This window comes from Danio rerio, chromosome 19, assembly GCF_049306965.1.
Source record: "Danio rerio strain Tuebingen ecotype United States chromosome 19, GRCz12tu, whole genome shotgun sequence".
Taxonomy (NCBI): domain Eukaryota; kingdom Metazoa; phylum Chordata; class Actinopteri; order Cypriniformes; family Danionidae; genus Danio; species Danio rerio.
This window is the reverse complement of record NC_133194.1, coordinates 8,943,153-8,958,485: the sequence shown is the minus strand read 5'-3', so window position 1 is coordinate 8,958,485 and position 15,333 is coordinate 8,943,153. Positions and strand designations below refer to the sequence as shown.

Genomic DNA, 15,333 nt, shown 5'->3' with positions numbered 1-15,333 from the left:
GTCCGTTTCATTACTTTTTAGATGATTGGCTTTCTGGCAAAATCCCCGTAGTGGAAGTTTTTCCACATAGCATTTATATTCCCCCCTCTGAAAACTAGGAATTTTTCATATGCTTAAAACTAATTCCTTTCTAAAATACAGTACAAACAGCATGCAAATACATATGTTAGTTTGTGTGCATGTGTATGTGTACCTTGTATTTCTAAAGTTGTCCCGGCAAGTACAGCAATGCTAAATACTTTGGACCCTGTGGTGACATTTTTCCCAATGAGAAAACAGCTCATAAATCACACTAAATAAATTATTTAGAAAATATAAAACTCCAGAATGTTACATGTGAACATTTAAGGCTGATTTATACTTCTGCGTCAAACACCGGCGTATGCTACGGCGCTGACACATAGCCCTTCACCGTGGCCGTCGTTGTCACTGACGTGCACCTCTCAAAAAATGTAACTACACGTCGCAACAACGCGTAGCACAAGCTCTGTGATTGGTCGGCTTGGTAGCCCTGACGAGTCGGGGCGGGACCGAGAGCCGCGCAAATGGCGCGAGCCCAATGTAGCGATTGTATACAAGTGTAGAGTCCCGTGAAGGAGCTCCGGATGGAAAGTTTTGTTTTGTGTTCACCTCATAGTTAAAGTTGTTGCATGTACGCCGGTTTCTGCCTCAAAATGAGCTAGTTTGAGTTACTTGTACAACCAGGAAGTGTTCAGGAAACACAAAACAGAAGAGAAAAAACTCGACACGGAGGAACATTTACACCTCACTGCCCACTAGCGTTTCGGAAGTGTTAATGCAGACCAACAGAGACAGCGCACAGAAGTATAAATGCAAAGCCAAGGCATGCGCCGTGGGTTACACCGGTCACTTGACGCAGAAGTATAAATCAGGCTTTAGGGGTAGGGAGATACAATATACAATTTGTACAGAATAAAAATTGTTTTATCTATGGGAAGCCGATATGTTATGTGAGGTAAATAAAATTTTATTATTTGGCCTACCACTGGCATTCTGTGAAAATCCTAATGATGGCCCAGGAAACAGTGGACAGGTTTCTGTCACTTGATTCACTGCTGTGGCTGCTCTGTTTATAAGAAATAATAATAACATAAATAATATTACTAATAAATACCAACAAATGCTTCCATTGGGAGGGAATAGGAAACAACCCTACATGGGGATAGTTGTAACATACGTGGTTTAAAAGCTTCAACACACAATAGTCAGTTAGGCGTTCACTTCTTACCATATCAAATGTTTACGGGAGGGAAAAAAATCTGCTAAATTGTAAAAAAAAAAATTTATTATAATACCTGACCAGAACAGATAATTTAAATAACTACAGTATAGCATCATTTGTATTCTCAATTTTCTGTTATCATGCTAATCCCAAATGTATTATTTAGCAGTTTAAATAGTTAGCTAACTAAGAGAAGACCAGATTTTAAATCCCAGTTGTGCGGTTGGAGCACACCCAAAAAACCACATGTATTATACCAACTTAAATACAATGAGAATACATTACTTACTGTTCTGTCTGCTCATTCAATTCTTTTTGTTTTTCCTTGGCCTCCTCATAAGTGCCTGCAGTAAGATAAGAAAATATTTTATTATTGAGAACTCATTGAGAGTAAAAGTTGACTCTTTAAAGTAAGAAATGGTACCATATTCTTCATGAAACAGGACAGCTAATTTCTCCCAAGATTTCTCTCCTGTTTGAGGTGCTAATCCTTTCTGAACAGCTTCTATGAATTTCTCTGATGATTTGTATGGAGGCCAGTAACATTGTTTTTTGTCTTCGCTCAACCAGTTTGATGCTGTCACCATCACCTCTTCTGATTCTTCTAAGGTTACAACTGCATACATGGTGGTCCTGCAGTAAATAAGTAATTAATTATTTAAAATAATGAACAAAAGATGTAGAACTCTTCCCAACAGCACACACACACACACATACACACACACACACACACACACACACACATAAGGGCAGATTTACTAACTGCTTGCACTAGCACAAACCATCTTTTTTGGCTTTAAAACAGAATTGTTGGTATTTAATAAACATGCACAGAGAAGGATAGCACTAAAAAGGCATAGACACAGCTATTTTTTATCTGACCTTATTGACCTAATCAGATGCAAAATTTATGCAAGAAGTATTTAAATGAATCACGCAATATGATTTACTAAGATTTGCATTCCTCAAATTCTAGGTATTTGTGCCAATGTTTAAATCCTAAAAAAGAATGTCTTTAGTGTGGCACATGAAATGGCTGCAGTTGTTGAAGCTATTGGATGCACAACAGAGAACAGAGAGTGAGCAATACAATTGTAATGCCAGAGGAACATTGGAAAATATTGTTTTCCAATGTTCCACAAGCCATGTGATTTTTAATGTCCTTCAGGAATTAAAAGATAACTTGGAACTAGGGTTGTAACAATATACCGGTATGACGGTCTACCACGATTTGAACGTGCACGATTATCATACCATGAACAATTGCATATCAACGGTTTTAACCCTTAAAGACCGAGACAGCCGTCCGTGGCTAAAAATAAGTATTGCTCTTAAATGTTTAATAACTTTTGATCCGCTGATCCGATTCATACAATTCAAAGATTGGCATAAAGAAGAGAATCTTTCCAGTCAAGCTTTCCAGTGCTGTATCACATAACATTCGCGGACTTTCAGAGCCTCCGGAATCAGTGCGGTTACGTCATCAAAATTTGACAACGCTGATTTGACAAAGAAACGCTCGTCACTGTGTCTCCGGACAAACCAGACATGATACATTGATGCATTGTCCTCCCTCCATGCCCAGATTGGTTCAAACTCGCTATATCACAACCAATAAGCATAGGTTTCGCTTTTGTTTGTGGACCAACAATGAGCTTTTTGAACAACACGGAATGAGAGATAGGCATACATTTATGCGCGGCTAAATAAAACGCCAAAAAAAAAAGTTTTGCATGAAATAATTCTCATACTAAGTACTTTTGCATGCACAGCAGCACAGAAACATGACAAAACAGTGACACAGCAAAGACGAACTGCTGCTCTTGCTGTTTTCAAAAGACTCAAATGAAGGTGCAGCTGTTTGTCTGCATTGCAGACAACCATATCCAAATCCATATCCACAGACAACCATATCCATGCTGGCACATAAAACCTGAGGATGTTCCATATTGAATCTAGTTTCGTTATGTAACTATTTATAGTATAGTAAATATTTATATCTATTTTTTTTACTGAGGATTTGCACCATGTTTATTTGGACTTTGACACATTATTTATTATTTTCTTATTTTTTTATTTGTTCATTGTACAAGTGGACACATTCTCTCACCTCAGCGGTCAAGATTAAGTCCTGAAAATCTCAACATGCTTACATTTCTTCATCACAACCTAGACTGAAAAAAACAACGCTTTAAATACATGTTTACGGCCATAAACTTGGTATTGCACTTTTGGTCTCCCATTTATCCTGCTTATAAGGAAGGACAGTTTAAGTTTATTTTTGTCTAATCTTAAAAGACCTTGCTTGTTTATTCCTTCTAATTTAATTTATTAAAATGGTAAATTTTTCTGTTTATTTTTATAAAAGACTTCTATAGTTCAATTAAAATGGTTCTTTCAAAAGTTTGTTGAAATAAAACCTTTGTTCAGTCAGAAAACGTGTTCTTATTCTTTTCAGGGTCTTTGCTATGAGAATTACTATTTAATACCGTATACCGCGAAACCATCAAACCATGGTATTGTTTTAGACGATTATCATACCGTAAAAAATTCATACCGTTACAACCCTACTTGGAACACACAACTAGGGTGAGTCACAGAATACCAGGTCTAGACCAGCCCTTAATTTTTGTCCTACTGTGGTTTTAAAAGTCTGCATTTTAACTTGGATTATCCACTAATCAAAGGTGACTGAGCGCACCATAGTACAAAATTACCATAAATTTGCATTCGTTATCTCCCGGTAGAGAAAAAAAAGCTTGTTCTTAGTAAATCACCTGCATTTTATGAGCATCTACTCTGCTTATTAGCCACTGAGCTCATTTGCACTGCACATATTACATTGGTTGATATGTACATAAGATTTTACATCTGTGTTGTTTAACTTGCATACTGTCAGTAACTCATCCATGCCCATCAGTGCTCTTTTGGAATTGAGCTCTCGTGCAAACTTGCCATTTAGTTAATTTGGGCCATAATGTGAATGCATTCTATGTACATTTGGTAGTCTACAAGTGGTTATTAAAAGTGTGACACCACTGTGTTTGGTGTAAATTTTCGTAGACCTTTAGAATTAGGCAGATGAAAATTAATTTGTCCAATAGGGAAACACACTAACCCACACGAATTACAGTGTACAGTAGACACAGGAGGATCACTGCAGCTGAGAATCTCCTAAAAGTGCCCAAAGTTCCATTGTGTTTTATGTTTCTTATAATAAAGTCTGCTATATATTATTAGCCATCTTCAATATCCTCACCTTCCATCACTTTCAATTGATTTAGATTTTCCCTCATGTTCAATTGACCCAACACTGTCTTCAAAAAGTGTATTGCTATACCCAAGACAGTTTTCCTCTGTGTCGTCACTCAGTCCATCATAATCTTCACTTGCAGACTCATTACCCTCAACACTTTGTCCTCTGAATAATGTCATAATATCATATTCTTCTTCATTGTTGCTGCTTTCCATAGCATGCATCTTATCTAGGTCTTCAGATGGGATGCAAATGATCACATTTGTCTTGAAAACATGCACTGCATAATTTTCTAAATTCTTACACAACTTTAAGGCGCAGCTTTTCAGTTTTAAAGCTGTGAGTACTGGCTTCAGTGGGCAGCCCACACACTCCAAAGATTTTGAATCTCTGAGGAGATTTTGCACAATGAGAAAGTCTTGATAAAGAACTGAATGTGAGTCCTCAATTTCATCCTTTAGACAGCAGAGCATTGCTTCAGTGCAGACTGTTTTGGGAGTGATCATAACAATTGCTGTATCCTTAATTGTCCCTTTTGACTGAGACTTTAAGAAATCATCGAGACGTCTTGCCAGAATTGTTGCAATGATGAGGTAGTCGGCATTAAAAAAGTGAGGGATATCATCCTGTGGATCTTGAAAATACAATTCAGAGCAGTTGACTTCACCCATGTGGATTCCGTCATAGAGCATCTTTATGTATGGAATTACATCCCGGATGTTGTCTTTATAGAAGGACACTGGGATGTCGTCTGGTCTTACAGTGTCTGACACTTGAAGTGACTGAACTGCTGACACAATGTCAACTTCACTGACTGCAGATGAGCTTTCTTCACACTGTAATGAACTGGTTTCATCTGTCAAAAGTAGTTTTTTGCTGTTAAATATTTTGAAATGTAACTGTGTTTGATCTATCAGAAGAGGCTCTGTGTAGACACAGTTGATCTCTAAAGACACAGGTTGGTGATCTTTGAGCTCTCCTGACCTTGAATTCATGATTTCACAACTTCTTACTCGCCACATGCATTCATCTGGAATGAAGAAGTAATCCAGTCTAGACACTGGACGATCTCTTATGTAGAAGGTAAAATCCTGCTTTACAGGGTTCATTCTTCTCCAGACATCAGCCAGCTGAAGAGATTTCATGAATTTATCCACAAACAAGTGCAGATTTTTCTGATTTCTTTTATTTGCTATCTTGTTTGAATTATTCTTTTTGTCGATAAACGGATTGAGAATCGTGTTGAAATCTCCACCAATCACCAGCAGCCCAGTGGTCATTTTCTGCAGGTATCTTGAAAGATTATCAAGAGTTTTTGCATCGGTGTGATGGTTATAAACACTCACCAGAGTGTACTTCTGACCCGCCAGTTTACATTTCAACACAACATAAGCTCCCCTGTTATCTTTGTCATGACTTATACATTCAAAATCTAAACTCTTCCTCACTAAAATGGCAGTTCCTCTGCTGGAGGAGGTGTACTTTGTGTAGAAAACAACCCAATCTTTTTTATAATCTTCTATCTGTTTATCTCGTACACCAATGTGAGTCTCTTGCAAGAAAACAATGTCAGCATTTTGAAGTTCTTGAAATTTCTGATCTCTGTTTTGTTTAAGTCCATTAACATTCCACGTGATGAAGTTTATGGTGTGTGAAGCCATCAACAGATCTGCTTTGATGGATCAAAGATCCTCAGCTTTGTAAGTTCACTGCCAAAACAAAGAGCGATGGATAGTAGGAAGTTTTTGTTTTGCATTCTGAGAGAATTGTCTTGCATTCTGACAGCAATAAAAGCATTTTGTGTTTGACACATATTTGTATTAATTGTATTCAAGATTTACATTTTTTCTTTTTAAAAAAGTTTTCTGTAAATTGCCACACCCTGCTTATATGATGCATTCATATTAATAATACAGTGATACGTCTTGAAAAACAAGTGTCTTTAAATTGTATCCATAACATATTAGACAAAACATGAATATATTCTTCTGCATCTGTTTCCATTATTTTATTTATTTTCACATTTGCCAGAGTTTCACATTTCCCAGTGTCCCACAAAGAACACATAGTTGACCTTTTTCAAATATGTACATTATTGTATCAGAAAATTTAAAATTAACAGAGGAATCAAATTTCTAAATGTTTATTTAGATTGTTTTAGAAAAAGCAAACATAAGACAGTATAAATTTTTGACATATATTTTGTAACTGTAGTTCACTTCTAAGCATCATAATAATTTAAAAGAAAAGTTACCTTTTATTTCTCTGGATAACGTCTGAAGGACAGAACACTCCTGCCGATACGACTGCCAAGAGCAATGAAGTACAGGATTGCTACTATTCTGTGTGTTAGCTCTGAGTCATCATTGGGTGTGGTCTTTTAAAGAGAGAAACATACTAAAGGGAAAGATAAAGTTTCTCTTCTGCTTTTGTTGTGGAAAGGTGTACTGGATCTCAACGGATATCTTCTAAGTTTCAAAAAAGAGGCTGAGGTCTTCGAAGTTCTCAAGTTGAAGCAGTTTATTGTGACAGCAAAGTTGGTTGATCGATCTTTCTCCTATCAATGTTCAAAAACCCACAGTTTATATAGAGTTTTTTCCCATGGTCGTCATGACATGTCGTGTAGCATCACGCCATTTCCCGGCTCCAATAGTATCCTTGCTTTTTAATTAATGGCTGTATGTTTTTCTGTTTTTACATATCTTAAAGGTCATATAGCATGTGCTTACCAACATGTGTTTGCACATGATCATGTTGTTTTCATACTTTCTAAATGATTCTCCTTATGTATGCTATTTTGGCAAGGGTTGTTTTTGTCTTGGTCAATACATACATTTGTCTAAATGTATTGCATATGCAGGCTGAATGTTTCTTCTGCAGAAAACACTAGGCAGGGGGGCCCAGGAGAGTCAGCTGGACTGGACTGGAGCCAGTGGGACACGAGGCATCTGGACTGGAGCCGGCGGGACAGGAGGCAGCTGGACTGGAGCCGGCGGGACAGGAGGCAGCTGGACTGGAGCCGGCGGGTAAGGAGGCAACTGGACTGGAGCCGGCAGGACAGGAGGCAGCTGGACTGGAGCCGGCGAAACAGGAGGCAGCTGCACTGGAGCCGGCAGGGGTGGCGCCGGCAGGGCGAGGAGCCGGGGTAGCGCCGGCAGGGTGAGGAGCTGGGGTGGCGCCGGCAGGGTGAGGAGCTGGGGTGGCGCCGGCAGGGCTGGAGCCGACACTGGCGGGCGCTCTGGGGCTGGAGCCGACACTGGCAGGCGCTCTGGGGCTGGAGCCGACACTGGCGGGCGCTCTGGGGCTGGAGGCAACACTGGCGGGCGCTCTGGGGCTGGAGCCAACACTGGCGGGCACTCTGGGACACTGGTGGACTTTCTGGTGCATTGGCAGTTTTCTTCCTACGCCTCCTCCGTCTGGTTGTCTGAGGGAGAGCGCTGTCGGCAGAAAAAGGAGCCTGTTCTGGAGCTGGAACCGACACTGGCAGGCATTGTAGGACTAGGGCGGACACTGGTGTATCACACAGATCCAGAAGACTTTCCAGAGGCTCCGAGAAGGGTGGTCTCCGGACAGCGCGACGCGGATAAGTCCGCAACTCCAGTCCAGCCTCTCTCCTCCTTCCCTTAGACAAATCAGCTGGCCCTGAAAATATCACTCTCTGTTGCCCTCCAACCAGGCCTCCCTCCTGAGGGTTCTCCTCCCTCAGGGCAACAGAGAGAGGGGAGCCAGCGATCAACAAAGCTGATTCAATGAAGCGGTAAAGGTTCCAATCCTCCTCATATGGCGGCATTTTGGATCGTACGGGCTCTACAAGTCCTCCCCGAAAAAACATCATGAGCAGTAAATCACTAAAACTACTGGTAGGAGCCAGATCCAAAAAACTCTTTAACGTAACGCTCAACGGAGCGGTTACCCTGTTTAATTCACACTAGAATATTATCTGCTGAATCCATAGTGATTGCGTCGTTCTGTCACGTTATGCGTGATCAAAACAATAACAAAACGAGAACAAAAAGATTGCGGATTCAAGTGCAGATTTTAATATAATATAGTGCAAAAACAGTGAACATAAATTCCAAAAATATCAAGGTGCAAAGTGACAAATAAACAACAAAACTAGAAACTAAGACAGATAAACACAAACTAGACTATAGCAAGATACGAGAACAAGATCAAGAACAACAACTCGGAATAACAGACTTACTGGAACTGGAGACATGAAAGACAAATGATGCGATAACAAACAACGGTGGAATGATGGAATATATAGTCCAGATAATCAACGGTAACACAGAACAGATGTGATGACAGGTCAGTGTATGTGTTCCGGTGTATGCGCGTGGAATGTATGGAATTGTGGTCTTTCTGGGACGCTGTAGTGCTTTCTGAGTCCTGATGCACTACAGTGCCCTCAGGTGGTCACTGACGGATGTGACAGTTCTTACTTTGCCGCATGAACTGCCATGCCTCAAGGCCGTAAGGCCCTCAATTATAAGGCCCTGTATGTCTGTGTGTTTTCGTCAATTATAAGGCCCTGCATGTCTGTGTGTTTTCCCCTGCATCACTTGAACATATTTCTATATGTTTTAACAGTGTATCATAATAGTAATCTAAATTTTAATAGTGGCAGATTATATAGTGATTACATAGTAAAAGTTCCTCTAAAATTCTCCTAAACTTTCGACTAAATTACTACTGTAAATATAAAGCAATATCATTAATATGTACTCAATGAATGATTTACTTGTGTTTTATTTTATTTTATTAATTTATTTTAATATAACTGATAGATTTCTCTAAATACGTCTAAATTATGGTATTTTTTTTTCTTTAGCAGTGGTGTGTCCTGAGTTTTGCTCTTCCAAAGAGAATATGTAAAGTTAAGAAAGTTCTAAGCTTGGATTTAAATGAAAACAACACATGAAGTGACTTGTTCTTTGATGATCTATTTACCCCAGAGGCCAAATTTGATTTTTGATTCTTTTTCTTTTTTAAATATTTCCCAAATGATGTTTAACAGTACAAGAAATTTTTCACAGTATGTCTGATAATATTTTTACTTCTAGATAAAGTTTTAATTGTTTTATTATTTTTGCTAGAATAAAAAGTTTTGAATTTTTAAAAGAAAAATTTAAGGTAAAAATTATTAGCCCCTTTAAGCTATCTTTGTTTTCGCTAGTCTACAGAAGAAACCAATCTTATACAATAACTTGTTTAATTACCCTATAACTGCCTAGTTAACCTAATTAACCTAGTCTAAGTCTTTAAATGCAACTTTAAGCTGAATAGAAGTGTCTTGAAAATATCTTGTAAAACATTCATTGTTGTCATCATGGCAACAATAAAAGAAATCAGTTTTTAGAAATGAGTTATTAAAACTATTATGTGTTTAAATGTGTTGAAAAAAAAACTTCACTCAGTCAAATTTTGACTGTAGCTCAATCTCAGTTTTGATTATTCCCATCTTAGACCCCTAAAAGCAACCAGATATGTTTTTATTGCTATGTTATCTGTATTATAACTGCTACAACTGCTTTATCAAAAAGTAGGCTAACAAAATATTGGTTTATGTTCCAAGTGGCAATTACACACACACATACACACGCAACACCATGCGTTTTTTTTTTTTTTTTTACATAAATATCAAACTACTTTTATAAGTTGCAATAAAACTAATCCATATAACAAATAACAAGTGCAAAACTATTATGAAACACACTTATTTCATATAGATAACAACCCTAAATAAACTTTTTTTTTTAATTCAATAAACAGATTTTTGTAATTGGTAAGAAGTTAAATATTTGGAGAAAAGTGTTATCTTGTATGTCTAAGGATAAAATCACACAACTGCAGTCACACTTTGGGTGTGGCATTCTGATATCAACTGAAAACTTGAGGCAAGCACAAGACATGACAGGACAAGTGTCTGGACTCCACCACTAAAACAAGAATTAACAAGACCAAAGAGGCAAGTCCTGACAATACACCTGGAATACTCAATACAGATAAAACAGCTCTCAAACACAAGAAATAGTATCTAGTATATAAATACTCCCAAAATAATAGTAGAAGGACATGACATGTCCTCAGACTCACAGCCCACAAACAATACCAACAACACCCTTCAACCCCAGTCATTCACAGTTTTTAAACCATTACACTTAATTTGTTACACAATTACTTGCCTTTTACTCAAGAAGTTTTAAAGAAATTAACTGCAATTAATGCTAAAAAACAAGTAAGATAAGTAAACATAAGATAAATATCAGATAATGTATCTAAAATACCTTAATATTAATGGTGGGCTTTTTTAAAATCATAACTGTTGAAGCAGCAAAAGCAGCAAACTATAAATGTAGTGTCTCTACATATTTATCTCTGACATTACAGACTCCAGTATCTGAAATGGGTGTACCAGACCAAAGTGTAAAAATGTTTACTAATGCGGCTTTTACATTAGCAAACATGATCTGTCCTAAGATTTGTGTCATGTTTGGTTTAATGCTGTTTGCATTTAATTTATAACTTATTTTGAATTTATATCTCAATTTGACATGCCTTCAGAAGAAATTGACCAGTTAACTCAAGTTGAAATATATACATTTCTGAAAAAAAATAAAATAAACATTGGATCATCTTTAACAAAACAGAGAACCTGATTGTAACGTTAACATGGTATATGGGGTGAATGTAGTAGTGTGAAGGGAATCTGAGTTCATACAAAACATGGTTGACTTGACGGATGATGGTTAAAGGACCAATGAATCTGGGATTTAGCTTCCTGCAGAGTAGTCTCAGTCGAATGTTGCTGGTGGAGAGCCACAGCTTCTGTCTTGGATAGTAAGTTGGACTGGGGTCTCTCCAGACATTCATTATTGCATACTGGAGGTGTTGGTGAGTCCCAGACCCCCTTACTCTCCCGGAACCAATGATGGACAGATGGAACTTGTTAAAAGTTCCCCAGACCAGGGAAACAGAAGTGGCTGAGTATGCACTGGACAGAGTTCTGTGGAGGGTTGACATAAGGAGTTTTGTGAGTACGGTAATATCAGCCTATTTTCTATATTTTCCTCTCTGTCCATTGCTGTGGGGATGATCACCAGAAGATCGGTTGACTGTCATGCCTAGGAACGAGAAGAAAGCTCTCCAGACTTGGGAGATGAAGTGGGGTCCTCGATCAGAGACAATGTCCTAAGGAATGCCAAAGTTTCGAAACACATGGTTGAATAATATTTCTGCTGTTTCCATGGCTGTGAGTAAACCTTTCAGTAGTACAAGACGACAGGCTTTGGAGAATCTGTCCACTGGTGATACAAGTTGTAAAAAGTTTCTTTGTGTGGGAAGAAGAAGACAGGGTCGGCGTTAAGGTTAGTGACAATTTGTTTATTAATCTTTTTATGCGGTAACAACAGCTCACAAGGCACTGGTTGTCGCTCGGCTCTCTCTCTCCTGACTGGTCCTCCCGTTCTCCTTAAGACGGGTGTCTCTCCGGTCCAATCACTAGAATAAACAGGTGTTATTTATTATTTCTGATTGGCCTGCTGATTATCCGTCGGCCTCTGAGCATGCTCTCCCCCTTTATTGGGTGTTCGATCATGTTTACCTCTCCACACAAGTATTTTAGTTAGTTTAGTTTAGTTTATTTATATAGCACATTTTTTACAACACAACGTTGCCCAAAGTGCTGAACACAATCAATACTAAAAATGAAATCTACATCACATAAATAACATCATCAGACAGTGGCAAATCTGTGACAAAATCAACTCCTAGGTGTGACCAGGGATGCAGAGGAATAGGAAGAGGAAAGGGCGCTTACCAGATGGAAGATGACGAGGATCTCTGGACATTTGAGAGGGTTTGATTGGTTGCAGGATGACCCACTGGATTGGGATGATGATTATCTCAGCTGGTAGAATAGGTTCAGGAATTCGTGAGGAGTATGCATTTTAGACAGATTGTGAGCTTATGTGTTATTGGAGCCTGGACGATAGGAAATAGTTAAATCTGGTGAAGAATAAAGCCCACCTGCCATCCTGGGGTTTGCGATGTTCAGTTTTTTCTTAGATACTCAAGGTTATGATGATCTGTGCATACAAGGAATGGGTGTTTTGCTCCTTCCAACCAGTTTCTGCATTTTTCCAGTCAGAGTTCATACGGTCATGGAAAACCTGGAAAAGTCATGGAATTTTGACATGCCATTTCCAGGGGTGAAAAAGTTTTGGAAAAACAGAAAACCCCACAAAGTTTTTGAAAAGTCATGGAAAACAGATATCTAGATACTTGAATATAGATCAGTTGTCTTGACTTCTATTCTGTCCTTGGCCAATCACATACTTTCAGGTTATTAGTGTGGTGTAAGCATTGTCTAAATAGATTTTACATAGATATAAATATAAATTTAGCGTCACAATGGCACAGTGGGTAACACAATTGCCTCACAGCAAGAAGATCACTGGTTTGAGCCTCTGCTGGGTCAGTTGGCATTTCTGTGTGAAGTTTGCATGTTCTGTCCGTGTTCGCGTGGGTTTTCTCCGGGTGCTCTAGTTTCCCCCAAAAGTCCAAAGACAGGCGGTATAGGGGAATTAGGTAAGCTAAATTGACTGTAGTGTATGTATGCGAATGAGTGTTTATGGATGTTTCCCAGTGATGGATTGCAGCTGGAAGGGCATCCGCTGTGTAATACTTATGCTAGATAAGTTGCCAGTTTCTTCAACTGTGGCGGCCCCAGATTAATGAAGAGACTAAGCCGAAAAGAGAAGCAATGAATAAAATATAAATTTAAAGTAAGTAGTTTGTTGCATGTTTTACAATATGCTGTAATACATTTAAACATGCATTGTTTTCTTTTGCCACGTATATGTAGACATTGCATGAAACATTAGTTCATAAAAATTTACTTGAAAGTCTTGGAAAAATCATGGAAAAGTCATGGAATTTTAGTAGTAAAATGTGTATGAATCCTGTACAGTGCTGCTTTGATGGCCAATAATTCACGATTCCCAATGTCGTAGTTTTTGGGAGTATGAGGCACATGGAAGGTCTCTTGCTACTGGGAAAGTAGAGCTCCCACTCTGGTATTGGAGGCATCTAACTCCACAACAAAAACATTTTCACAGACTTGGGGTCCATTCTTCGTACCTCGCTGAAATGATCTTAGATAATTTGACAGATCCTGGATCTTTTAATCTTGATAACTGATCTGTGGCTAATTTGGTTCTTCAAACAAGTTTGCGAATCAAATTAAAATGTTTTGATGAACTGATCTGAGATCGGTGCGTGTGTTGTGAAGAACAGATCTATCGATTCTCAAACTCATGATCAGCAATGCTGATTGGCTGACGGCACAGCAGCATAATGACCTCATCTGATTATATTCAATAATCCATGTGAGCAAGGTTAAATAAAATTTGTAGTGAACGGTTTGTTAAATATGATACGCAATAACTTGCCACCTGTTGTGCACTGGAAGCTTTACACTTTCATGTGTCAAGAGTATTTAGCAATTTGTTTGATTTTAAATTTTAGATCAGATTTTCCTTATTTTATTGAGTAATCCATGTATGAAGAACGGACCCCAGGGCTTATATTTTAGGAGATTTTTCAATTTATAGATGCAAAAGCTTTGAAATTGAGTTATTTGTCGGTTGTGGGAGTTGGCCAGTTCTTTACAGCATCCACCTTCCACTCGTCCATCTTAATGCCTTAAGAATGTGATAACCCAGGAACTGGATGGATGATTGGTAAAACATGCACTTCTCTGCCTTGAGATACAGGTGGATTTCACTGAGACATTGGTGGACCTAAAAATATGGAAGGGGTGTTTACCAGCCCAAAGGGCTTCACTAGGTACTCGTAGTGGCCAGAAGGGTCAGAAATGCTGTCTTCCATTCATCCCTTTAACATATCTAGATGAGGTTATATGTGCTTCTAAGATCCAACTTGGTGAAGATCTATCTGGGCTCCTTGAAGTTGTCCGAGGGCAGATGAAGTGAGGGAAAGTGGGTATTGGTACTTGACAGTTTTCTTGTTGAGTGCCCTGTAATTACTGCAGGACCTCAAGCCTCTGTCCTTTTTACCTACAAAGAAGAAACATGAAGCAGCAGGGGATGTAGTTTGTATTTAGCTGACTGATTTAGTCAATTTGTCTCTCCTTTTGAAGAATGCTGGATATATCTTAACTAATCCTTTACAATGTAACTTAAAAATTGTCCAATTGGGCAAATAATAATTTAAATAATAATAAATAAAATTTAGGACCAGTTCCTATTACTAATAAACAGTTACGGGATAGTCATATAACAAATTTAATTACCTCTAATAAGGAGTTTCTTTTAAATGGCTAATTATTTGCATGTTCTAATCTTCCGACACAAAAAACAAACGGAAGAACAAACTCAGCTATATGGCTTCAAATATATGGTTTCCTGAGTAGATGCCCAGGCAAACAGAGATTCAGTGCTCTACTATCACACAACATTCAAATTCTGTAGGCAGTCGGAAATCTCTTCACCCAATATTTACCGTATATGACATTCAATATGCTTTTCGATGTGGGACAAAGTATGTGTGCAGGAAACTGGTAAACTCAACCCAAATAGTTGAATTTACCTAAATAGCTTTGTAAGCAATTGCCTAAAAACACTCAGTGTTTACACAAGGTCAAAATAAGCTGTGAGTTGAACTAACATAGAACCTTAACCTTTGGTTCAAAAGTATTTTGTTAAGCTTCATACTAAATGTATTGATTTATCCTGTAGGCATTGGTTTGTAAGGCACTGTTTTTATTATTTGTCTTTGCAACAGTATATACTCTGATTGTGTACACTGT

The 15,333-nt window shown here is 38.3% G+C and overlaps 1 protein-coding gene and 1 long non-coding RNA gene across 13 annotated transcripts in view; both read right to left on the bottom strand.

Annotated features, from left to right (window-relative positions):
- Nucleotides 1–6,824, bottom strand: part of nuggc.3 (nuclear GTPase, germinal center associated, tandem duplicate 3) — a 28,327-nt gene extending 21,503 nt beyond the window's left edge. For 5 of the 11 annotated variants that reach the window (XR_012394443.1, XR_012394444.1, XR_012394445.1 and 2 more), the window contains exons 1-6: nt 6,754–6,824; nt 4,503–6,208; nt 1,668–1,876; nt 1,533–1,587; nt 1,005–1,087; nt 194–247 (exon numbers count right to left, since the gene is read on the bottom strand). Coding sequence is in view for 4 of the 11 variants with exons in the window: in XM_068215006.2 (XP_068071107.1) it covers nt 194–247; nt 1,005–1,087; nt 1,533–1,587; nt 1,668–1,876; nt 4,503–6,160 (2,059 nt within the window). In the remaining 7 variants the exon portion in view is untranslated. The remainder of the gene's footprint in view (nt 1–193; nt 248–1,004; nt 1,088–1,532; nt 1,588–1,667; nt 1,877–4,502; nt 6,209–6,753) is intronic. The other 6 variants (XR_012394446.1, XM_073930388.1, XM_073930392.1 and 3 more) reach the window with 3 other exon arrangements.
- Nucleotides 6,825–9,492: 2,668 nt separating this feature from the next.
- Nucleotides 9,493–14,581, bottom strand: LOC141379005 (uncharacterized). 2 transcript variants are annotated; one of them, XR_012394894.1, is made up of 5 exons: nt 14,331–14,581; nt 12,531–12,673; nt 12,322–12,411; nt 11,920–12,002; nt 9,493–11,832 (listed from the first exon to the last, which is right to left on the bottom strand). It is a non-coding gene; the product is annotated as an uncharacterized lncRNA (long non-coding RNA). The 2 variants fall into 2 exon arrangements; XR_012394893.1 differs by lacking the exon at nt 14,331–14,581 and having other exon boundaries at nt 12,531–13,504.
- Between the last annotated feature and the right edge of the window lie 752 nt (nt 14,582–15,333).